This window comes from Xenopus tropicalis, chromosome 5, assembly GCF_000004195.4.
Source record: "Xenopus tropicalis strain Nigerian chromosome 5, UCB_Xtro_10.0, whole genome shotgun sequence".
Lineage (NCBI taxonomy): Eukaryota > Metazoa > Chordata > Amphibia > Anura > Pipidae > Xenopus > Xenopus tropicalis.
This window is the reverse complement of record NC_030681.2, coordinates 113,815,925-113,842,466: the sequence shown is the minus strand read 5'-3', so window position 1 is coordinate 113,842,466 and position 26,542 is coordinate 113,815,925. Positions and strand designations below refer to the sequence as shown.

The window sequence follows — 26,542 nt, the reverse complement described above, 5'->3', positions numbered from 1 at the left end:
AGTTTCCTATCCATGTACAAATAACATTACACATTTTTAGATTGTAAGCTCTTTTGGGCAGGGCCCTCTTGTGTCGGTTATTGGTTGCTTTTTATATAATTGTGTGTGTTCACAGTATAATTCAAGAATTTTTTCGGTGAAGTGAAATGGGACAGATTCGCTCATCACTAATCACAACTACTGTGACCACACTGTCCAACCTCTTACTAAACTCATCATAAAAAGCAGATTTGTCTGCCATGACCTGCCCTTCATAAAGCCATGCTGATTACTGCTCATAATGCCATTCTCCAGAGTCCAGAACATCACTTTGAATGTGATCCCTTAACAAGCCTTTAATAACTTGCTCACCACAGATGTCAAACATACTGTCCTATAATTGCAAGGCTGAGAATGTAATCCCTTTTAAACATAGGAATTACTCAGCTTTTCTCCAATCCATAGGTTCCATACCAGATGAAAGTGAGCCTGACTTGATTGAACTGAGCTACTCTATCTAGACCCCTAACAGGTAGGTCTCTGACTCCTCTATTGTATACAATGAAGGAAAGAACTAATTAAGCACATTTGACTTTTCTGTATCCTTTATAACCAAATTATTTCCATTATTCAATGGAAATAAACACCCCGTGTTTAATTATATATAGCCAAAAAAACAATGTTTTGGGGGCGGGCCCCTTCATTAGGCCACTGTTTGGCTACTCCCAATTAAACACAGGAGTTATCCCCTTTTGATACTTTCCCATGTGCTGGAGTGTTCCTTGCATGGCTATTTAGTGGGGATCCTGTCCCCCTATACTATGTAACTCAGGTTACTTATTTTTGAGAGGCCAGGTGTCCATGTGCACTTACGTTGGCTCCAAAAGTCTTAGGGGTATATTTATTATGCTATGTAAAAAGCGGAGTAAAATATCACCGGTGATGTTGCTCATAGCAGTCAATCAAATTCTTTGCTTTGATTTTCTAACTGTTCAAATCTAATTGCTGATTGGTTGCCCTGGGCAACATCACCAGTAATGCTTCACTCCACTTCTTACACAGCATGAGAAATATACCCCTTAGCCTCTGTCACCATCTATTCCTCTTTTTGTGGTTTTTAAATGCCTTCCTCTTCTTTCCTATTTACTGACTAACTGTTCTTACATTTACTTCTTAAGGAAATATATTGAGAACAAAAAAAATTTATCATTTTAAATGAAAACCATTTCTATATTGTGGTTTTATCAAGAAACATAATGCCCCAATCTATGCTCTGAAGCAATCCCCTTAAGAATCTAAACTTTGCTTTTCTGAAATTTAGAGTTGCCCTAGTGTAAATCTGTTTATTAAATGAGATAACATTATGGTAATTTTTACCCAGGGGTTCCACTACCTGCACATTTGCTATATGTTCTGGTTCATTAGAGATCAATAGATCCAGTATAGTATGATTTCTAGTTGACTCATCAACAACCTGTGACATAAAGTTGTCATGCAGCAAGTTTATAAACTTGTTCCCATTTACTGTCCTGACAGTACTGTTGCTCTGGCCAATATCAGGGTAACTAAAATCCCCATTATGAAGACTTATACCAAACCAGAATTTTTATCTATTTGCAACATTTTTCTTTTTTTAAAGTAAAATATGTAAGTTACCGTATTTTTCGGACCATAAGACGCACTTTTTTTCCCCCAGAAGTGGTCTCTGTGCAGGGCCGGCGCTGTGCGCATGCATAATAGACACTAGCGCGCCCATACGCATGCGCGTCATTCAAACTATGGCAGCCAGAGGGACAGAGACGCTGGGGTGCGGCAGTGTGCAGCTGTGCTGTGCGGCGGGGAAAACCATCCTGAGGCCTGAGCAGGACCGCTGGCTGGGAGTTTACAGGTAGGCTGCTTTTACAGGAAATGGGGGCAATTCTTGATTGCTGCTGCTGGTACAGATGGGGGCAATATGTTAGGTGCTGCTGGTTTTAATGCACATAAAATATTTTAGGACACTATTTGTTTCAGAATCTTTTTTTCCCTTCTCTAAAAACTGGTGCGTCTTATGGTCCGCACCGTCTTATGGTCCGAAAAATACGGTAGGTTTCAGATGCAGTTCAGACCAATATTAATGTGAAGTATTTGAAATGTATCCAATAAAATAATATTGTTTAGAACATCCTTATTTATTCATCTAATTACTACTTTTTTTGTCATTTTTTTTATTTAGGGGCAGTTTTACTAAAACTCTATTTTTTTTTATTCAAATGAACTCGTTTCTACAAATGTCTGACATTTATCAAAAAGTCTGAAAGCATGTGTAGGAAAAGTTGCAGAGAAGTCACAAAATCACAACCAGTGTAAAAAAATCCAGAAGTTTTGAATCAAAGAAAGATCATCTAGGGAAGAGAAGATACATCTGCCTTTGACTTCTACATGATTTCGCTAAAAAAATCTGAATCAGAAAAAAACCTCTGACCATTAGTAAATGGCCCTATTAGCGTTCAAGTATTTTTGAAAGGGTACAAAACAGAAAAAGGGGTTGAAAAGTACAACATTACATATCAGCGGTCATTGTTTTACCAATGGTATGTATAGACTTGTCTATACCTTTTGTAGGGGAAGTGGAAAGAAAGAAAGTGGGGGAGATAGGTCACATAGTCCAATGGTCAAAAAAAAAAAAAAAAAAAGTTGAGCAGTATGGGAAAAGTCACTGTGAAAAAACACCCCTTGACTTCAATGCAATTTTTTGGATGAAACAAAATAGGACAGATTTACTTTACCATATTTTTGAATCTATTTGGGTTTAGCTTTCAAATGTAAAGTACATTCTCTGTTGTTTGCCATATGTTTTTGGGAGGTAATGTAATAATGCATTTGATTATAACACCAAACATCTCTTAGGTGTTTTAATCCTTAGTTTAGTTTATAAGTTTGTAAGTTTGTCCTCCAGCATAAGGCTAAAGCTTTATGTGTTGTGACTGTATTCTTGGAAATGGTGTTATATAAAGTTACCTTTGACATTGTTTTCAATTAATCCATAAATAAAGTTTTATTTTTATTTTCTAGATTCTATTGGAGGATATGGTTGAGATGGACTTAAATTTAGGTTTATATATGTCAGATAATATAGGATGTATGAGTACCTAGACATTTGATTGTAGATTGTAACCTAGGCATAGGCTTATATTTGAGACTTCTAATTTACTAACATTTACTTTAAAAATTGAAACTTTCCCAAATTGTAGTAGATCCATTAAATTAGTTAATAAGATGTGTGGGTTAGTTAATGCTAGTCATCAGAAACAGCTATTTGCTTTGTGTTTATGCAAAGATACAGTATAGTAAGTCCTGTGATGTTTGTATGTTGTGGGATCTAATATGTGAAAGTAGGACTTCCATTACCAATATAAATAGTAGTGCATAAAGAGGACACCCCTGTTTGGTATGACTGTAAATATGAATGTCTGATGATAGGGCCCCATTAATTCATGCTGTTGGATTTTGGTATAGCACTAAAATCTTATTTCCCCTATAGTGATGAGCCAATCTGTTGGCAAGAAATGCGAAATGGTGAAAATTTTTTTGTCGCCGCACCTATTTTTTGTTTCGCCTGTTTTTTTTACATGGCCACGCCCTTTGTTATGCAGCCACACCCAATTTGACATGTGACAAAAAAATTTACACGCAACAAATGTTTCCGTGCAAATTTTCACAGAAATTTTGCGAAACAATTCGCCAATGCCAAAATGTGGAAATTCGCTGTGAATCCATGCCTTGCGAAAAATTTGCTCATCACTATTCCCCTAGTATAAAGCCAAATAGAGTGTGTTTAAGGAAATCCCAAGACACTTAATTGAATGCTTTTTCAGCATCTATTAGCAGTCTACATGGATTATCTCCCTTATCCATTTTGCCTTTGTTTGTGCATAAATCCTAATCCTGAAGGTATTATTCTTACTTTACCTGGATGGTAAAAAACCTAGATCATGCTTGGTGAATGAGGAAAGAAATATTAAAATCCTGTTAGCTATCATTTTGGCATATAGTTTTAAGTCTATGTTTATTGAGGAAACTGCCCAGTGTTTGGCACATAAGTGGTGGTCTATTTGGTTTTGGTACTATTATGCAGGCTTCTTTTGCCTGTTGTGGGAAAGGGAATTGCAAATGTTCAGGTGTAGGTTAGAGAACCAACAAGATTTGCAGAGAGAGGTAAAAGAGAAGTAGCTTGGGCTTGTAAAGTGTACAATGATCCTGAGGGCTTCAGTGAGGAACGCTGGGTGTAAGTGAGAGAAAGAGAGAGAACATGGTGATCGTGCTGAACAAAGAGAGAGAGTCTTCCATGCCAAGATATTTGTGTAACTGAAATAATTTGCTGGTCAGTTGACTCCAGTCTTCCCCTGTAGCACCCATGAGAAGCCTGCAATAAAGTCTGTAGCGGTTCAGTCCATTTATGGTGTCATACCTACACCTCATAGTAAAGGCCTACATTGGTCCCAGGCTGGGAGTACTCCAGTCATGGAGTAACTGCCAGTGAGATATGTTTTAATGTTCTCTATACCTTGGACTGAGTTTGGGGAAGATTTTTTTTTGAGAAATTATGATAGACATCCTGGAAAAACTGTGCTATTTGTTTTGTCCCAAATGGTAGGTTTAATTCTTGTCTTTTATAGCAGGTATGTATGCTTTTTTTTTTTTTTTTTTTAATCAATCACAAATAATTTATTACAGTTGCTATTATATTCGTAGAAGTGTTGTCTAGTATATATGTGCAAGCGTATGATTTATAAGTCTTCATGTCAAGTAAAGCTTTTAGGGACAGTCTCTTACTTTCTAATCAATCTTGTGCCTGTTTAGCTAGTGTGTGTTTATGGGATTTTTCAAGCATATTTGTTTCTTGCATCAATTTTTCAATGTCTATTTCTGTTCTTTTACAATTTAGTCCACAGAACAATAAGACTGGTCCCTGAGGACACATTTGTACATTTCCTATAGAAGACTAGGATTTGTAAGTCATTATCTAAAAAGATTTGCTTGATCTGGTTTTTCATATCATTATTGAGGCATTGTCTGATAATGTTGACTTGTATGGAGTAATGGGAATAATCCTTTATCTTGGGGTGGATAATTCTCTGCGTATTGGCTAAAAGGGCTTTCACTTCTTTAAGAATACTATTTATTTGATTTACCAGAAGCAAAAGCTTGTAAAAGAAATATGAGTTGTCTTGCTATTTAAGGAAGTAAATTTAGTTGGCCTTGGTTGGTTAGGTATATATTCATGAGAGTCACTGGGGGTCATTTATCAACACTAGGCAAATTTGCCCATGGGCAGTAACCTATGGCAACCAATCAAATTGTTGCATTCATTGTTCTACATGCAGCTGGCTGAAAAAGGGAAATCACTGATTGGTTGCTATGGGTTACTGTACATGGGCAAATTTGCCCAGTGTTGATAAATGAGCCCCACTGTGTTTTTGGACAAATTGCTTTTAAATACCTACCATTTGCATCTTTAAAAGAATAAGCTGTTCACCAACTTTAAAGTGAGTCTTTTGAACCCACTTTCAGATGATGTGTACATTTTGAATGATATATACCTTATCTAATGGTGGTGGTGGGGTATAGATCTGCAAGTTGCAGCAACAAGCTGGAGAGTAGTATACTATTTTTTAAGGCTCAGCGTTTATCACTTAGCCACTTAACAATACCTTTATACACATGGGGTATTTTTATTTAGCTAATTCAACTTATAGAAAGGCCCGGATACCGGGCACAGCATAGGAGGAGGGCCCACATGACGGGGTAGATAACGTGAGCGCCGATTGGGCAGCTCTGGGCACGGGTTAGCAGGGGTTAAAAAGGGAGAGCACAAGGAAGCGCAAAGCAGTGCGCGGGAAGACAGCAGGGAGAAGGACAGGGCAGCAGCTGTGCGAATCCCCACCCACCCTCCCCTTTGGTTAATTTCTTTGACCAGGGAAAATTTGGCACGCTCTGAGTTAGGGCCAAGGCAGGTAAGTACCTAGATCAGACTCAACATAGGGAGGTTAGATGGGCTACCGATGTTAGCGTATTAGTCACAGCTTTGGCGGGTCCCTTGCCAGTCTGCCGGGCATGTTGATGTGGTTTGGACAATACTGGACTGTTGGGGCAACCCCTAAGGTAGGTACCCATGGTGATGTTGAATATGTTCAGTTAATTTTCCCAGGGCTTGGTCCCTTGTGGATTGTTTCTATTACAACGCTATGCATACTCACTGAGCTAGGGGCAAGCGGCTAGTGAGCATTGCTGGCATTTGGAAGGGCAGACTGGCAGAGGGCTTTACCAAGGGCTACCGATTGTTACCAATTGTTGTCAATTGTCGTCAATTATTATTACAAATCATTACAAGTTTGTACTATGTTTATTAATAACATTTTTTACTTGGCTATTGTAAACAATAAAGTATTTATACATGACTGTTGTACAAATAAAGCTGTGGCCATATCATACAACAAAAGGTGATGTCACACGTTGTTATTAAGAATGGTTGGTGGGAGGAGTGAACAATGGGTCATGCCCCTAGTCAAGCAAAATAGTGCTTCAGCCTAATTTGCCAGAAAGTATAGGGCCTGGGGAGGAGTCCGCAAGGTTAGTGATACTTTGTCTTTTGCCATTTTAGGAGTCATGTGGTAGCCCTAACAATCCCATCATGGTGGGTTTAACACTGTATAAAACCCTATTAATGAAATAAACATTATCCATGTGCACAAGAAATACCAAGAAAATCAATCAATAAAATTTCACTTAAAGAAAATGCAAATTCTGTTTTAGAAAGTATATTTTTGCTCTACTTGTCCTGAATATTTCCCTGCTGTATATTCAACTCTGACAATTTCCCTTAGCCCTTTATTGGCTTAAAATGTACCATCTACTCACCATCTTTATTGTGATTTCTGAATGTTTTCTTAACAGTGCACTCATATTCACTTGGTTGCCATCTTTGAGGATTAATGTGCCATAAATGATTAACCAGAAGGCATGCCATATGCCATGGCTGAAGCAAGGTCTTTATTGAACTTGTCATAGTTTTTGTAGTAAAAGACGCCGTACACTGTCTTATTGCTGCCTTTGCCTGGTTTCCAACTCACACTTAGGTAAAGCTCACTAAGGTTCTATTTGCATTATCTATTATGACATTTTCCTAGATATTGACTCAGCCTTTTTTTATACCAATTTCCATCAACTTTATCTGTTACTTGACAATCTAAGATAAAATAAAATAATCTAATCTAATGGAACTGGGTCACCAGTGGTTCTGCTAAAGAATTCTAGAATTCTGGTATTTAAAAAGCACACAGAATCTACATTTTGATCTCTTTATTAACATTTCAGAGACATGTAATGGCCCAAAATACAGTGCATGCTTTTACGGTTAATAAGGTTAATATGTTGTGTTTAATATACAATTTTTTTTAAAATAGTTCCAAAGGGTCAGCTATATTGTGATTTAGCAAAATTAATAATCAGAAGTCTTAGATTTGCCATGCAACTTCAATTTGTTCTGCCAGGTTATATCTCTTATTAACAAGATGGATTTCTAAAACCTGAAATAGAGGAAATATTGGTTAATATAGATTTAAAGTTTGTTGACTATAACAATTATATTGTGATGATTGTAGATATGTCTTTGTTTTAGTTTAAAAATGTGCCGAAAGAACAAATTAAATGATAGGTTCATAAAATAACTGTAGTCTGAAGTCTCTTAAAGAACATGAAGTAAAAACCCTAAAATGAAGTAGCATGTTAGACTTTATTTTGGTAATAAACCACATATTATAATGGAAATATAAATTTCATTTTTGAGCTCTTAACAATGAAATCTATTATATGCAATAGTACCCCTCATGTTAAAAGTGTATGCATGAAATTTAAATGACTATAGATACTGTATATACAATGGTTTCTAGTGCCATGTTAAGCTTGGAGAAAGTCCATTTATTGATTTAGGACTAAATATTGCTCTCAAACTAATTTCAGCTTTGATTAGTCACAGTGCATAATGTTTTATCTTTGAATCCTCTAATCATATTTTCAATATTGGTGGCACAAACCACCTCATAACTCTAGCCCTAATGTTAACATATCCCTGGTTTATAAATATATATAACATACATACTTTACAAATAAAAGATGCTAGCAAAGAAATACCAATAAATGAATTCATTTCAATCTAATTATTTCAGAACAAAGAAAATTCCACCTACCTCGTTTTGGAAAGTAAAACTTGAAATGGTTTCTGTGGTGCCCCCGTATGTAACTGTAACACTTCTTACTGGGTTTTTACCAGCTCCCCAAATATAAACATGTCCAAGATGAAGAGGATTTGCTGCTGTTACATAATTATTGTGCAATATTTGATTCCTTACTGTGTTCTGAGGAAAAAAAAAAAAATTATTTTCAAATACATACTCATGAATAAGTACCATTCTATTGCAAAGAAAAAAACATAAGTCAAGGTTGGCACCTAAATACCAAATGCTTAAAAGGAGAATTTGTAATGTTAGAATTTAGATCACTGGATGGAAAAATAAAAGGCAAATGCTCTGTGGATTATTTCTTCTATATAATAGTGTAGCAGCTGTGTACTTGTAAACTGTCTGACAGGTGCAGCGTCGAGACTGCACCCCTCCCCATTTGACCCAACCCGTACCTCCTAATCTTAACGAAACACAGACACTTTGGGGCCGATTCACTAAAGGTCAAAAAACGAAAGGACACTTGTCTGAGTTAAGAAGCGATGTTCTTGGTGGTATTTATCTGGCAATGAGTGATTGTAAGCGATATTTTAATGCATGCGCAATAATTTCCGCCGTGTGCGATATTTTTTGCCGCACGTGATATAAGCGCACATAGCAATTACTTTCTGAAAACTACTGTTCTGAAAATTACCATTTCTCTGAAAACACAAGCATGCATCACTCTAGGAAGATCACATACTTGAAAAAATCCGACTGCAAACTCCATCTCGTCACCACAGACAATCACCAGCTGCAATTCTGTTCAGTAACGGCTACTCCTGGGAGGCGTTAAGTTTCACAGTAATTATCGACACATTTTATGTGTTTAATGCTTCATGGGACCGATTCACTAAAGGTCGTTAATGCTTATCACATACTTTTTTGCGTTAAAAAGCATGTGATAAATAAGTACCGATTCATCAACGTAATTTTGCATAAGTTATCACTCATATCACATTCGGTAAAAAGCGCATTATCACAATGCATTATTTTTATCGCATTGCGGTAATTATCGCAAAGAAATAATACTAACGCGTGTTTCCAGGGAAATGGTAATCGAAATTCATATTTATTGTTTAATACGTTTAGTTTTGAAGCTACAGAGCAGGATCAGTGCTGCTAAAACTCTCTTCTCAACTCTGGCTCTCTGGTCTCTTTGGAAGGGATCTCTGACACCAACTTGAATTCTGCCCAAACAGGAAATTGACACTGCACATGACCTCTCTTCCACTTCTTTTGCATTTCATTGATCCGATTTACTGAATCTTGTCAGCCAATGACATCAAAGATAAGCAAATAAAGCAGGAGAGGGCAGGCATGCACATAACCAGTTTAGTGTGAACTTTTTTTTCATTTAGCTTCCTGCCAAGAACACATCTGGGAAATCCTCTACTGAGAGCAGAGTAAATCAGAGTTTTAGCAGCACTGATCCTGGTCTGTAGCTTTAAAGCTAAACAATTTAAATAATAAAGATGATTTATAAAACTGTGTTTTTTTCCGACAGGCTTTTGTCTGAAGGTGTACCTCCCCTTTAAATTGTAAATGTCATCCTTATATTGTAAATGCCTTCCTAATGTTTTCCTCATGCCCTGCAAGACTTTCTAATGTTTTGCCCTGCATAAGCAGTAAGTCTTTACGCTGAAAGAATTACTCATATAATTATCTGCTCTTGAATGTAAGTAGGAACATTTTTAAATAATGTTTCATAAATAATTATCTCTATAACATACCTTATCCGCCGTGAAGTTTGTTAGAAGATATTGACCCTTTTCTACTGAATCTAGAATAGAAAAACAGCACGATTAAAGCCTACCAGGGATGGGATGAGGCAAATTAAGAAGGCAAATAATCTTGTTTTTTTGGGGGTCTATGCTGGGATGACCAACTAGAGGCTGTTACATTTATGTATATACAAATATGTTTTCTTGTGTCCATTCTTGGTTATATTATTCTAAATAAGATTACAGAGTAAAAAAAAATACATTTATTCAATAACATTATTACAATTGTAATATTAATGCATGACTGAATCTACCTGCTGCCCATCCTGTAGGTTTGGAATCTGTGTCCCCTACATACCAACTTTCACAGTAGCTAAGTGCTTAGCACTGCTGCCTTTAAGTGCCTGGGTCTTTAGTCTGATTCTGAACTAGTGTGGTGTATTTATCAACACTGAACATAGAAACCCATAGCAACCAAACAAGATTTTGCTTTCATTGTTTACATGCAGCTGGCTGATTAGTTGCTATGGATTCTTGGTGCAAATTTTCCATTGTTGGTAAATGAGCCCCAGTTACTATCTTCTAGGGTTACATGTTCTCCCCGTGTTTGTGTTTCCAACAGTTACTCTGGTTTCCTCCCACAGTCCAAAAACATGCAGACAGATTAATGGATACTGATTAATTTGAGCCTAATGTATTTAATAAAGACCTTAGACTGTAAGCTCTTCTGGGGCAGAACATTACGAATATAATCTCTTAAAGAGCAATATAAAAAAAAGTAAAATAACAATGACTAAAAGGAATGGAACCCTTTATTGTCTGCATTTCAATCTTGCTACTGATGCAACTTCTTGCCTCAAAAATATCCAAAACAACAAAAAAAACATAAAAAGGGGCTACAATATCTTTATGTATCTATATCATATCTACATGGTGAATTAATGCAATTACAACAATCGATATAATAGCATACCCCCACTCTTCATCTGTTAAATGAAACCTCTGCATTTTAGAGGACATTAGGAACATTTGTGAATAAATGCTCAAAGGAAAGTAAGTGTAGGACTGGCCAAAGCAGGGTGACTGATATATGGATTGCTTAATTATATTACATTAATGGAGAGGAGCTCTATCTATCTCTGTCTGAATGCATTATGCAAACACATCCTTATGCTCCCCTGCTTTATAATGTAAACATGTTTAGGATGAATTAAATATTCCCTTTTACTATTAGTTATACTATAAATCACAGCCCCCCCCCACATATCACTGGGTACACTTGGATAGTGGTATAGTGTAGTGAAGTTATCATATTATACTATATATACTATATATACACAGTGGGGTTAATATATAAAGTTTGTGCAGCACAGAATTATTTACACTGTGAATATATTTGCCTAGCCCGGGTTTATATTTATAAAGCTGGACAAGATTGGTGCATTTAATGTGCAAGCATAATAGCAAATTTTTATTTGCAGTGCAATTGTCCTTAAGAGTTTTTTTCAAATATGGCATAATTGCAAATTGCATATAGTTATGCGCACACTCTGCATCCAAATTATGCCAGAACCGGTGGCTGAAAAATATTCGTTAAATAGATTAAATTACAAACTTTATATTCACAAAGTGAAAATTGGTGCTATTTTCCCACACAACAAATACGTACAATGGCCATGCTCATACAAATCTCAACCTCATTTGCAAGCCATTTGCAAATTTTTATGCAAAATGCACATTTCCCAGCAATTCCCCAAAAAGACACAGCAGTACAAAATGTAATGTTTAGGGGAAAACATGCCCAAACAACCACATGTGAATAAAATATGCGCTGTGTGAACTTTATAAATGGCCCCATTATCTAATTGTTACACAGTAATATTGTTATCTGAAAAGGCCTGAAATAGTCTTCATACTGTAGCTATTCATTTCTAAACAAAAAAAAAATGTTTAGCTGGCACTGCATACATACCAATACTCTTTCCGTCATCCCAGAATAGGTTCCCCTTTGCTTGGCCTTGGTCATCCAGAGCAACAATTACCCCCATAAACTTCTGTCGACTGAAATTATGAGAGATAAAAATCACCTATGAAATTGTCCAATTGTGCATACAAAATACACATTATGAAATCCTGTGCAACTTTATGAATTGAAGATCAACAAACATAGAAATACTCTTGAAAACATTGATAAAAGTAAGTATTTGTATGTCATTATTTTAAGTAGCTGACCTTTTAAAACAAAAAAAAACCTGTACTGAAATAAAAATATTTAAACCAGTCCTTATAATCAATCATGTTAGATAAAAACACAAGCTATTAAAATCTCAAATATAAACCATTTTTTTATGTTAACACTCGATTAAAGCAAACAAATAATGATAACATAAATGTGTTAATTAAGTTGTGCATCTCTATAATTTGTCATTGTGGGTTGTAGTCCCTCATGCAGATTTATATTATATATTCTTGTCCATATTTTGAACAAATGCGCTATTAATCAAACCAAGTTTTCTTAATTAGATATATAAAGTGGGCAAATGTCTCATTTAAAGCCAAATTCAAACTGACAAACTAAAAGGTTCAGAACAATATAGCCTTGTTAAAAAAGCCGGCGGTAATTTTTGTCATGCATCTTGCTATCAGCATATGGAAATCATTAATAACGAATAAAGCCCTTAGCTCTAAAAGCAATGTGAGGATGATGAGTTTGCCCAAAGTGACCCCATGTTTATGTTGTCATGCTATTCTGCTAACTTTTTTTTTTTTAGTTTTTTATAATAATGTAAATGAGTATATTTACTAAAAATAAATGCACCAATCTAATACAGGGAATGCTAACAGTCAAGGACCTGATTCATTAACAACTCCTGCCTTGGGGATTGTGTGTGTGTGTGTGCACAATGCAAAATTACTATTTATTCCTAAAAATAATGAGTATGGTTTACTGAAATAAAGTAAGACTAATTAAGATTTTTAATTTGGATAGAATTGATGTGACTAATTAGGTCTCTTCTAACATGCCAACATAGTTGGGCCAGAACTGTTAAAATGCCTGTCCAAATATTTATAGGCTTTATCTTAAGAGTGAATGGTCCTTGACACACAAATATTTTTGCCAGGCACAGATTTGCAGCGAATTTCTGCATTTCGCCATTGGTGAATTGGTAAGCAAAACTTCAGAGAAAATTTGAGGCCGAAAAATGAGTCGTGCGTCAAAAAAAGTTGCGGCCGTGGCAAAATGGGTGAGGTTGTTTTAAAAAAGGGCGTGGTAGCATCTAAAAAATCACGTGACAAACATGTTTTATGGATTTTTTGCCGTTTAACGAATTTTGCTGTTTCGTGAATTTTTCGGTGAAGCGAAACGGGAAAGATTCGCTCATCACTAACTTTGACTCCTGTTATACAGAAAAAAAAAAATCACATATCAAATGCGCCCAATGTTTGCTTCCTTTTGAAATACAAGGAAAATGCTCTGCCTAAAGCAGACCTGGCTGTGGCTAGCAGACCACTGCCAAATAAAAAAAAAAAAAATACAAAAATGATATGCATTGGCATCCAATAAAATAGCCCTTCCAACAGTAACATTCAAAATACTATGCATTCTTATTTTACTCATAGAATAAATATTATGGTATCTTTACCCTGTCTTTACTGGCTAAAACAATAGTGATAGTAATTTAGACAAGGTCACGTGACCATACTCAGGTTTTTGTGATGCAGACAACTAAAATCCTATTACTGAAATGTTTTAGATTGAAGTACATTTGCCTTTGTTACATGAAAAAAATTACCTATTAACTAAATTTAGTACTAACAAAGCATTGCTTATTTCCATAGATGGAAAACGTTTGTTCATAGACCTTTAATTTGATTTTCCAATTTTTACATTTACATAGCTAAAATGTATTGTTTTGCAGACAATGCATTTTAGTTGTGTTTAGGGGCAGTTGAATTGCTAGGGTTTCTTTTTTCAGTCTCATTTCTTGGGGTTATGTGGTTGGGAGTTACATGAATCACAGTAAAATAGAAATGCAAACATTAATAAATCTGCCCCTTGGAGTCATTACATCTGCATGTCTATATGTAACACTGGTCAATACAGTTTCCAATATTCTTTAAGGAGAATATATAGGGGCACATTTACTAACCCACGAACGGGTCGAAATGAGTCCGATTGCGTTTTTTTCGTAAAGATCGGTATTTTGCGATTTTTTTCGTATTTTTTTCGATTTTTTCGGCGTCTTTACGAATTTTTCGTTACCAATACGATTTTTGCGTAAAAATGCGAGTTTTTCGTAGCCATTACGAAAGTTGTGTAAAATCTTGCGATTTTTCATAGCGTTAAAACTTGCGCAAAAAGTTGCGCTTTTTTCGTAGCGTTAAAACTTACGCGAAACTTCGCACCTTTTAAGTTTTAACGCTACGAAAAAGGCACAACTTTTCGCGTAAGTTTTAACGCTACGGAAAAAGTGCAAGATTTTACGCAACTTTCGTAAAGGTTACGAAAAACTCGCGTTTTTACGCAAAAATCGTATTGGTAACAAAAAATTCGTAAAGACGCCGAAAAAATCGCAAAACATACGAAAAAGTCGCAAAATGTTCGTTTTCAAGTCGGAACTTTTCCAATTCGGGTCGGATTCGTGGGTTAGTAAATCAGCCCCATAGTCTTTCAGGAAATTGGACCAAAGCAGTTTACCAGTCTGTTAAATCCTGAATATTTCTTATAATGAACATTTGCTATAAGCGGAGCATATTTTTGCTATAACATTTATATGTATTCTATTGTAGATTAGCATTACCTGTAAAAAGTATTGTTAGCTGGTTCTTGCCATGGAATGATGTATCCTCCTCTTATGTGTAAATTAATATGTTCCAGGGGAGTATTTAAATCAACCCATGTTCCTCTTTCATTAATTTGGATGCCCTAAAATATAAAAAGGAAAAATATTATACTGAATCAGTTTTATTGCAGAGTAGACACTGAATAAATGTTGCACTAACAGATCCCAATTTTTTGTTGCGAACTGTAACAAACAGTATCTGGAGTTCCTCTGATGAATGAAACCTATAATCAACATAGATCCTGTATGAACTAGCTCTGTGCTTGAATAAAAGCTATATCCAGTATCCAGTAAGCTTTAAAATGCAGCCCAGTCATTTCCTATAGACTCCTGTTTAGTACAGGTATCGGACCCCTTATCCGGAAACCCGTTATCCAGAAAGCTCCGAATTACGGAAAGCCTGTCTTCCATAGACTCCATTTTAATCAAATAATTCAGAATTTTTAAACTGATTCCCTTTTTCTCTGTAGTAATAAAACAGTACCTTTTAATTGATACCAACTAAAGTATAAATAATCCTTATTGGGGGCAGAACAATCCTATTGGGTTTAATTAATGTTTTATTGATTTTTTAGTAGACTTAAGGTATGGAGATCCAAATTACGGAAAGACCCCTTATCCGGAATACCTTTGGTCCCGAGCATTCTGGATAATGGGTCCTATACCTGTACTTTATTTTTTTACTAACTTGCTTATTTGTAATAATAAAATGATAGCTTGAATTTGATGTTAAGTAAACTAGGATATATCCATGTTTAAGGGAAACATTTCCCATTGTTTTCTTGCCTTGTGACATGTTGCTCCACACTTTGGGGAAAAATTCCAAATATTCAATTGTGATGGAGTGAATTTAGCTTGTTAGTCTTTACATGTTAACTTTAAATGTTAATTTAGTATTTCAGTATTTAAGTAATTCATGAATTCAGTATTTCAGTAATTTGTGTAAATAGCTTTGTGTATAATCTGTATATATATATATATATATATATATATATATATATATATATATATATATATATATATATATATATATACCAGGATGTGGTATGCATGTGTTAAAACAGTGTTTTGCAACAGTTTTAGCTTTGGTTAACAAACTGAGGCCTACTTTGAAGCATGTGCCTCAGCTGTGCTGGGAGTATGTTTTTAATGGTGCTGAAACAACTGCTTATTGAAAGCTATGTTTGCCACAAGTGTATACATAAGTGTGTGCATAAAACTTTGTTTCTATACAGAACATCGCAATTGCTTGTATAAAGTAAAGTTTCATGAAGCATTTACCTAGAGCTCTCAGAGAAGCCACTTCCTAAAGGGGTGGGCAGCCTCTCTGAATGAATATTTATAGAGTAGATGCTGACCATCTGGGGGCAGCATAGAGCAGTTTGGAGGCTATAAAAGCTGCAGACTGGTTTCTTTTGCGAGTTTGTGTTAAGCCTTTGTTAGGCTGATGCCACACCAGGCGTAGGGCTGATTTTTTCGGCAAGCGGAAAAACGCTTGCCGAAAATTCAGCCCTACGCCTGCTACTTGTGCCTGCACCCGAATGAATGGGATACGCTCGGGTGAAGGCACAAGTAGCCGATATACGCATGAAAACGCGAGACTTTGCATTCTCTCGCGTTTTCATGCGTATATCGGCTACATGTGCCTTCACCCGAGCGTATCCCATTCATTCGGGTGCAGGCACAAGTAGCAGGCGTAGGGCTGAATTTTCGGCAAGCGTTTTTCCGCTTGCCGAAAAAATCAGCCCTACGCCTGGTGTGGCATCACCCTAAGAGGCAGTTCTAGAGCTCCAGGATTGTGCTTGCAGGGTTACTGGCCCCCTGCTGGTAAAACTGTATATTTCACCTTTGCAAATACTTTGTGTTTTTCCTGCTAAAAAGAAAGCACAACATTTCCACTGAAGATCTGTCTGGTTACTGAGCATGGATGTTCCCAGTGACATCCATATACCTGTATTACTTCATTTTAGTATCTTTAATAGTGGCTTTAACCTTTTCTCTACCAGCAATATATAAGTTCTGATGCTGGAAAAAAAAGCTAGGAAGTGCCTGCTCCCAAATTCCATCAAAAAGAATGTGAATCATGTGTTGCCTATCAGCTGCAGTTACTGGCAGGGAAGGTATTAAAGGGGAATTATGAACCACTTTTTGATATGGTTTGTTTGATATGGTTTGTTTGATATGTCCACGTGCTTAAAGCAATTCATGATTTGTTTGAGAAATTACATACAAATTGTCAATGTGTGTCAGCCTATTGATCAAAATGAATTAGGTGATTTGTAGGCTAATTTGCAAGTCATTTTGCAAAGCAATAGTCAGTTTATTTGTTATATATATATATATATATATATATATATATATATACAGGTATGGGACCTGTTATTCAGAATGCTTGGGACTTGGGGTTTTCTGTAATTTGGATCCCCTACCTGAAGTCTGCTAATAAAATTATTTAAACAGTAATTAAACCCAATAGGATTGTTTTGGCTCCAATAAGGATTAATTATATGTTAGTTGGGATGTTATTATTAGAGAAAAAAAGAAAAACATTTTTAAAAATGTGAATTATTTGGTGAAAATGGAGCCTATGGCAGATGGTCTTTTCTGTAATTCCGTAATTATATCCAAATATGGTATTTGGTAATGTGATTTCTGTCACATGACTTATACATACTCACTTATAAATGAAATTGATTACCTTTATTAAATACAGTAGAAATAATATTACATGCTAGATTCTTACCGTGTGATAGTTATACCAGCGGGTGTTTGGTATATATGCCTTTACTACTAACTGATTCTGAAATAAAACAGAAGTAGTTAAATAACAGTATGTGCCTGACTGACATTGATTCTGGGACACTCATCACACCACTATATAGTATGTAAATATAAGAGTTTTTGAAACTACATTTAAAAAACAAAATAATAATATGAAAATAATACAAATAATAGGAGATAAAATTCACACACACACACACACTTTTAAATGAATAATTAACTTGTGAAGGCCTTGTTTTTATTTCAAGGTTGTTTCCCTAATATTAAATGATTAGGTACTTACTATTTCAAGTGCTGGGCTGATCATAAATGCTGGTCCCCATAAGAACTGTTTATAAATGTCCCAGGTTGTTTTATCTGCAGTAAATCTTTAAAATAAAGGCAAAATGTAAGGTTCATACAAACAAACGTTGGAAAGTCAGTGCAAGTGCACAAAATGCATGTGCGCAAATACAAAGTACCATAGTTAACTATAGAGAGAATAGAGGTATGTACTAGTGCAACACAATGGCAATAATTAAAAGGTATATGTAGAGTATATTCAGGTGCCTTTAACAGAAGAAACAGTATCATTTTGGTATAAAATTGACCCTTCATAAGGTATACAAAGACAACACTTATGTTTTCTTGTGGGGTGAAACAACATACAAACTCCTTGCAGACAGTGCCCTGGCAAGCATCTAACCTAAGACCTCACAATAGAGAGAACTCTCTATTCACATTTTATATTGCTCAGTACATTTTTAGAATTGAAGGCATAATAATGAAATAAAGAAAAACTTTATCTTTCACTTGACAGATTTAGAAAATGTGAGATCAGAATGTTAAATGAATACATAAAAAGTATACTTACTCATGCAACAAAGGTCGAATAACAGTAGATCCTTCAGTATGGGCCTCAAACATTAGAGTGTACAGATATGGCAAAAGCTTGTATCTGATATTAAGCACATTTTTGGATAGAGTCTTAAAGTTTTCATCAAAGCTAACAGGATCTTGTCTCTGGTATAAAATAAATAGATAGCTTTATTATTGAAGTGAACATTTTTCCAAATAATAGAATTTCAATGAATGTGAGCATTTTAAAATTGTACATATTGTTTTGTATTCTTTACATTAACAGGTTTTTTCTTAACCCAACCCTGAATATAAGATCAAAAGAAAGTTAATATTTAATAGTTAAACATTCAGATTAGTAATGGTTCAGTTATCTCATCAAAGACAATTCAATGCTATAGGGAACAATATTGAGACTATAGAGTGCAACCTTACAAATAATATCCACCTACCATGAAACCTTTCCCATTGTGATTTCTGGCATATGGATAAAAGGCCCCGAGTTCCATCCAACGGGCACATAATTCATATGTAGTATCTTGAAAGAATCCACAAATATCTGCCCCAATCTAGAAAAACATTATATCAGAAGCAAATAAATATTGTTTATTTTTTGGCTGGGCTACTTTTCTATAGTGCATACAGAAAAAAAACCCCATAACTAAGATCACCAATACATTTTGTGTATGAGTTAAATACATTATAAGTTCTTATAACAAAGCCAACATTGGGGGTACAAGAATTAACAAATGGCAGGCAATCCAACTTCCTTCCCAGCATCATATATTGTGGTCCCATTTTTCTTATATACATATGCATATCTTGCTACTGAAAGAGTTACTTTTGGCATCACTAGGATATATTTATTAAATGATAAATGAAAGTGCATTTACAATAGAGTTCTAAATTATAGGTCATATAGAAGTATAATAACTTGTGAACTCAAAGGAAGCAGCTACATAGGGACCTTGTTCACCACTACGCAAAGGAAAAAATAGTCAACCTATTGCAAACTCAAATGTATGGTTGAATATAAAAAGATTGCTAAATGTATGGACAACCAGATCACTTTAGCTATATGCACATGTGAAAAAATACTGAAATATGTATTCACATTATAAATCACTTTACGTATGAATCTTTGATTGGTATTATGGTTTATCTTTTCTTTTTCATCTAAATGTGCCCCACCTCTTTAAAAACAGAGAGTACCAATGTGCTATAGGGCTCTATAAAAATGTATTGTATAAAACAGCTCATATGTAAAACCTTGCTTCATTTAAAAAATCTTTTTAAAAAAAAATATGCTTTCAAGTGCCATAGGTAATCTAAAATAGAAAATTGCTATTTTCAATACAATACTGTCCTGCTTCACAGTAAAATTTGTGAAATGACAAGAATATTAGTGAAATGGTGAAAAATCTGTGAAAAACCATTTGTTCTGCAACTATTTCTGGTCATGTGATCTCTGAGGGAGCACACAGACCATCACAAAATGATGGCTCAAGGAAAAGATGTAAAAGAACAATATTTGCCAACATGTATATTTCACTTTATTTGATATAAACTATCTGTTGACTAAGTATTCATTCTGGTGTTAAAGTTTTATTTATTTATTTAGAAAATAAAAAGTTTTGACCAATAATGAAAACATGGATTAGCTGAGAAAAGACATTTACGTATTTGGTGACTTTAAGATGACTATAAATAATATAATAATCTATTACAAATCCCACATTTTATTATCACTTCTACTTATCACTGAAAGGCAATGTGATTAAAAATCTTGGTGTGACAACCTAAACAACATTTTTAATTGTTTAATTTGACACACAAGCTCTAGATACTTACATATGGTATTCCAAAAAGGTTAAATTCCATCATACCTACAAGAGATGATAAATAGTGTGCTTAGCTCTATCATTTGTAACAAAAACTGACTCACATTAACATACAAAACACTTTCACCCAACTATACTCATTATAGCGCTAGCCACCATAGCTCTTTTATAGAAAATATTAAATCAAATTGTAATTTAATAAATAATGTATAGGAAATAACAGTCCTCATCCATATTTATAGATATCAACATTCTAACAATTGACCTCTGCAGAACGTAAATTCAATGCTGCTGGCTGTCATCATTTGGGTGTCAAAGAATTGACAGAAAATTGTCAATGCTGATGTATGTGTGTGTGTATATATATATATATATATATATATATATATATATATATATAATTTACGAATAGTCCGCACTCCCATATCACTCATATTTCACGTAGCCTCTCTGGGTGCTGCAAAACGGTTGTTCCATGTATACAATATTCCAAGGATTGTGCGCACTCCAATTCCAAATGTTAAACTTTATTCATGGATAATCACATATCTGTTACATCAACGTTTCGGTCCTGGTCTAGGACCTTGTTCAAGATGTTATACCCTTAATTTAAAATACATTCAATAAAACTTTATATACAAGATTAATCCCACCCACTGGTCACGTGTCAGCCAACCAGCCCCACCCCCCTCCCCAGACATAAGCCATGTCATCAACGGGGTGCGGGGAATCTCTATTCGCACAGGTATGAGGCACAATGACTACTAAACTTCCCTGCATAATACGTCCTCAAGTCACCTAAAGTCACCTAACTGGCAAAAAACAATGCAGAGAACAATATTCATTTAACCCCTTTGGTGAAAGCGTATCAAGTTTCCTGATCCAAAAGGATTCACGTTGGAGTAGCAACCTAGATCAGTGGGTGGGATTAATCTTGTATATAAAGTTTTATTGAATGTATTTTAAATTAAGGGTATAACATCGTGAACAAGGTCCTAGACCAGGACCGAAACGTTGATGTAACAGATATGTGATTATCCATGAATAAAGTTTAACATTTGGAATTGGAGTGCGCACAATCCTTGGAATATTATATATATATATAAATCCCTCATAGAACTTAAGTGGTAAATGCTCCAATTATTTATTTTTGCTTATTTGAAATTAATTTTATGGTAGCACTGTATATGATTGGAGCCCACTATAACAGATCATATGTACAGAGCGTAAGTGATGAACTGGCTATAGATGATAGCAAATGCCTTTTATGTATGTAACATTTGTATTCTGACCAATTGTGGTCAGTTAATCTTATATTTTATGTGGTGTTTGGTTCTTAAGGTGAATGCAGTAAATGCCTCCTGAAGATATAATTAGACATACTATCAGAAGTAGTTACCAACAAGGGTGACAAGGTTGTGAAATATTGTTTGTTGGAACAATGTAGGTGCATTTGCCAAATAACACTTTCAAAGTGTCCAAATACCCTCTACACTATTAATTTAGCAAAAATTTTTGTAGGAATATTCACCAAAAGGGCATATTTATTAAAAGGTATGGTAAATCTTACACCACAAAGCAGAAAAATGTGTAGTACGTAAATCAGCTCCTACAAAAAAATCTTTCATAGTTTGCATTGGCATAATGGCATTGGCATACCCTTGTTCAAAGTTACTTACCAATAACAGACTTATCAATTTGATTCCATGCAGCAGTGTTGTCCCCAAGCCAATGTCCCACCCACTGACCAGCTGAAGGATATGTAGAACGACTCACAACGATGCCTCTTTCCCCGGTAACACTTGTCAGGGCACTTTTAAAGAAGAGAGGTCAACAAAAAGCATTTATTGCAAGCTGATATTCTTTTTACACTTCAAAAAAAAACAATCCACATTTCTTTAGAACTATGAATAGTCGAAGAGTCAAATCTAAATGTGAAAAGTTGCCAGAAAAAAATGTGGCAGTAAAAACTGCCAATCTTCTAGAGGAGTCAATGGGAATTGCCTCAAGCAACTTTATTTTATCGATTTATTTCTCAGTTGATTAAAACATTCAATTTTAAGTCTCATTGAAAATTAATGGAACAATGTGATACCCACTGTGCAACACTTTTTAGCAAAAAAAAAATGTGCCGCAACTAGGAATGGTTCAGTTACCTCCAGGTGTCATGGAGGATCCCATATCTAAAAACTTGCATACGATACATTCAGTTGCTAAATTTAAAATTAATATCTTTAGAAATAAATGTAATTATATATAAATTGAATATCACCATCATGGCAGATTATCTTTAAGGAGAGATAAAAAGCTAGGTAAATAAGCTCTTCTTTCACTAAAAGGTCTAACTGTGCCTCAAACATTTACCCAAAGTGAAGGATTTTATTACAGAGAAAGTCAATCCCTTGCTCCCACATAACTTCTGAGGAACCAAGGTGATACAATCAAATCTTTTTTTTATATCTCTTTAATGTGAAATGTATAAGTAATATGGAAGCAAACTAAAACTATTGTTATTGGAGACTGAATTTTTATCATTCCTGCATTGTGGCTGATTATAAAGCATTGGTTGGCTGCCAAATATAACATATTTTGAATCAAACTAGCAAGTGACCTTGCAAGTTTCTTTCATTATGGCAATATTTAAATTAGCAAGGATTTTCAGGTCATGAATGCCTATAAAAGGGCTCTTTCTAACTTGATTACTGGAGTGCAAATTCAACATCTCTAATGTATTGTCATTAAATCTGGAATTAACTGCCAAAATTCTGACTTTAAAGCAAAAAATTTGCATATAATCAAGTTTTCTTATAATTTAAGATACTGAGTTAATAACTATAAAATAAATGCTTACACATATATAGATACAAGATATAACATATTGCTGATTCAACATTAAGCCAATAATTAGCTCCAACTGGAAATCTTTCAGATGAACATGATGAAAATATTTAAGTTTATTTAAATGTTGCAAAAATGATCTGCTCACTCACAGTACTTATAAGATTTTATATCGACATTAATTTGGGAGACTAATGTATTGATCATGGTTTATTGTTGTAATCCTTCCCTTCTTTATTTCATTGAAACTATTATTCTCTTGTGATGCACCTTACTTAGTTACAGTTTCTGTCCACATTCAAGATCAGGGCCAGAACTAGGTGTAGGCAGAAGAGGCACATACCTAGGGCACAATGCTTGGGGGGCTGCTAGGGATGTACCTCTTCTACTCCCCTATTCCATGCTCTTGTCTCCCCAAAATCCGCTTGTTACTGATTCTGTCACAGGTGTCACAATTGCCCTAGTGCATTGCACTTCCCCCTCCCCTTGCACACAGTGCACATCCGCACTGACAGTGGGGGGAAAAACAACAGGAGAGGGGCAGTGCACTGGGCTAGACCCGACAATGCTCAAGTTTAATAGGTATGTCCTAAGTTCAACACAAGACTTAGAAGCTGCTTATTCAGGATCCCATGTCAACATTATTTCTCTCTACTCATGGAGAGTACAATCATGTTAGTTACTGTAGCTCCTGACAAACTTACCTCAACAAACCACATATAAAGTTGCCAATTTTTTTTTTTCTTTTGCCAGTAGCTCACATACCAAACAGCTGAACCTGCCCTTCATTGTAACAGATTACTCTAAGGGGTGAATTTATTATTGTTTGATCGTCTAGGCTTCAGCAATTGGTTACTTAAACCACAGGTAAATTCCTGAACACACAGATGGTTTCTGTATCCAAGTGGGTTTTTGAAAAAAAAAAAAAGCTTGGTAGGTTTAAGGGCCAAGCTTTTGATTTTTTCAAAAACCCACTCGGAGGAATAAAAACAAGCAGATGGAAACTGATATAGAAATATAGAAACCACATGTGAGTTCAGGAACATACGCATGGTTTCAGAAACTGATTGCATGAGCCTGGAGGCTCCAGCAATACTAAATCAGCCCCCAAGCCTGATGGGATGTTGCCAGCTCAGTTAACTTACACAAAAGAAAGTTTACTTACTCATATGTTGGTTTTGCATGGGACCATCCATAGAGACTGTGGACGTCATAGTGTCTAACAAGAGTTCCATCTGGAAGAGTTTGTTGAGTTTCCATGCACAAAGTCTTGTGATTTAGACCCGCATTTCTTGATTCCAAATCTAAATGGAATTAATTGTTACACTTGTAGGTGGTAATGTAATAAAGGTTGCGAAAATGTATGCCGCTGTGTGAACAAATTAGCCTTTGCGCAAATTTAAACTGAAAAGGTTATGACTTTTTTCTAAGCACTGAAAAAATCTGAATCTAAAAAAAAAATACGACCATCAGTAAATGGCCCCCTTAGTTAAAAAAATTACACATAATCACATCATTTTTTTTACGCATTTGTCAAAAAATGTTTGTATGCATAAAAAAAAAAAACTACAAACGGGACAATTTTTATGGACGCACAACATTTTCACCATTTCGCAAACTTTTCGCTTTTTGCAAATCTCTTGAAAGATTTGCACATTTTCTGGCGAAGCAAAATGGGACAGATTCGCTCATCACTAGTCTTGAGTACATATGTAACAAAGATCTTACGTGGCATGTATGGAGGCTTATTCAACAGAGCATCAGTGCAACCATCAACTGAACCATGTACAAAACTGGCCGGTTCATTCATATCCTGAAACATAATTATTTATTGTTAATGCAAAAGCAATTACAAATTTATATATTCAGAAAAGGAAACATTTATTTCTGAATAGTGACAACAGCCTATTAAAACTTACTATCCATATGCCATCAAATTTCAGAACATTTTGATAAAAATCTTTGATCTCTTGAAGCCACCACTCAGATGTTTCGTTCTTGAAAAAGTCTGGAAATGCTGCATGAGCTCTGTAAATCTTAAAATAGGGTTTTGAGCATTAAAAAGTATTATACACACCCAGAATACATATATAAGTTTAGATACACAACCATTATTTTATGTTGCTTCCTACAGTTACACCCAGGAGACCAGTGTGCACAGAAATTAGAAACTTACAATATCATGTGTAAGGGGGGGGGGGGGGGCAGCTAAGATGCAGATAAAAGTAGTTGGTTGGGGGAGTTGTGTACTTTTTCCCATTCAAAGTATTTCTCTGGCATTTCAGATGTTGTCCAGGGGGTGTCAGAATTCTTCAGATAGGGAAGCCACCACACGTTCTGGCTCTTTGGTTCCCGCTTGCTGGAGGGAGGTGTTGTGTGCTAAAGGGTAGTGGTAAGCCTCGGTAGGTGAAATGAGTGCTAGAAAGTGAGATACAGGATCAGGGTAGGTGGTATAGCAGACAGTGGCGCCAAAGAGAGGCCAAGAAGTGTTAGTACCCTATGCGACTCAGGCTTAGGATTAGTAATACACCACTGTTAGCATCATGTTGTGCTGCATCACAGTAAGTGCATCAGAGTGCATCACAGTGAGTGCACACTAACACTGAGATTAAGGAAGGGTACCATCATTGCAATGAATGTGTTGGAGCATTTATAAAGTGAATGATATTTGTACTATCTGTTGTAAATCTATCAGTCAATAAAGAGCTATCATTTTGCTTTAAAGGACAAGGAAAGGCTAAGTCACTTGGGGGTGCCAAAATGTTAGCATTTTGGCACCCCCAAGTGACTTTGCCTTTCATGGCCTTTAAGGACTACTGTTGCCATGATATATGAGCAATCAATTCTTTGTGTGAATTCAATGTGGTTAACCTTTCCTCCACCAGTACAGTGAGGGACCACCTGAAAGGAAAGAGCTGCATGTAACACATGCGCTACCAGGAGTTGCAGAAAGTTGCAACTGGCAGAAGCAAGTCTGGGTAAGATCAAGTAAGGTAGGAGGTACGAGTAAGTAGACCATTCTCATTCACTGAAATGATCATTTATAATTTTTTTTTTACTAAAAATACAGAGATCAATAAAGCAAAACATAATCCCCACTAATTAACACTGTATATTTTACCATTTCTAATTTTTTTTTACATCTTTGTAAAAAAGTTAAAATGTGGTTCTACAAAACACCATTCACAGAGAGTTTTGCCCCCAGATGTTATTGCACTTACTGCAACTTGTGTATCCCAATCAAGTGACTGATCAACTATGACACCAGGCAAATCTGGCCAGACCTGACAAGAGACAAATCAAGGAAAAAGTTAGGATTACACACTATCTATCTAACACAATATTAACACAAATATGAAAAAAAAAATATAAACCAAAGATGCAAGTAATCCATGTATAATTGAAAATGTTGATTACACATTGCCCGATTGCTTTTATAA

General features: G+C 35.4%; 1 protein-coding gene and 1 long non-coding RNA gene across 3 annotated transcripts in view; one reads left to right on the top strand and one right to left on the bottom strand.

Moving 5' to 3' along the window:
• The first annotated feature begins 302 nt into the window (after positions 1 to 302).
• Positions 303 to 7,002, top strand: LOC116410886. Its single transcript, XR_004222710.1, has 3 exons — positions 303 to 511; positions 4,907 to 4,972; positions 6,916 to 7,002. It is a non-coding gene; the product is annotated as an uncharacterized LOC116410886 (long non-coding RNA).
• A 301-nt stretch (positions 7,003 to 7,303) lies between these two features.
• The window catches only part of mgam (maltase-glucoamylase), a 106,992-nt gene continuing 87,753 nt past the window's right edge, over positions 7,304 to 26,542 (bottom strand). For both annotated transcript variants that reach the window (XM_031902367.1, XM_012963433.3), the window contains exons 57-71: positions 26,324 to 26,386; positions 25,022 to 25,138; positions 24,831 to 24,915; positions 24,268 to 24,406; positions 21,944 to 22,077; positions 20,275 to 20,309; positions 18,876 to 18,992; positions 18,440 to 18,588; positions 17,870 to 17,954; positions 17,549 to 17,605; positions 14,764 to 14,888; positions 11,934 to 12,022; positions 9,971 to 10,020; positions 8,208 to 8,375; positions 7,304 to 7,547 (exon numbers count right to left, since the gene is read on the bottom strand). In XM_031902367.1, coding sequence (XP_031758227.1) covers positions 7,476 to 7,547; positions 8,208 to 8,375; positions 9,971 to 10,020; positions 11,934 to 12,022; positions 14,764 to 14,888; positions 17,549 to 17,605; positions 17,870 to 17,954; positions 18,440 to 18,588; positions 18,876 to 18,992; positions 20,275 to 20,309; positions 21,944 to 22,077; positions 24,268 to 24,406; positions 24,831 to 24,915; positions 25,022 to 25,138; positions 26,324 to 26,386 — 1,485 coding nt within the window. In that variant the 3' untranslated portion in view covers positions 7,304 to 7,475. The remainder of the gene's footprint in view (positions 7,548 to 8,207; positions 8,376 to 9,970; positions 10,021 to 11,933; positions 12,023 to 14,763; positions 14,889 to 17,548; positions 17,606 to 17,869; positions 17,955 to 18,439; positions 18,589 to 18,875; positions 18,993 to 20,274; positions 20,310 to 21,943; positions 22,078 to 24,267; positions 24,407 to 24,830; positions 24,916 to 25,021; positions 25,139 to 26,323; positions 26,387 to 26,542) is intronic.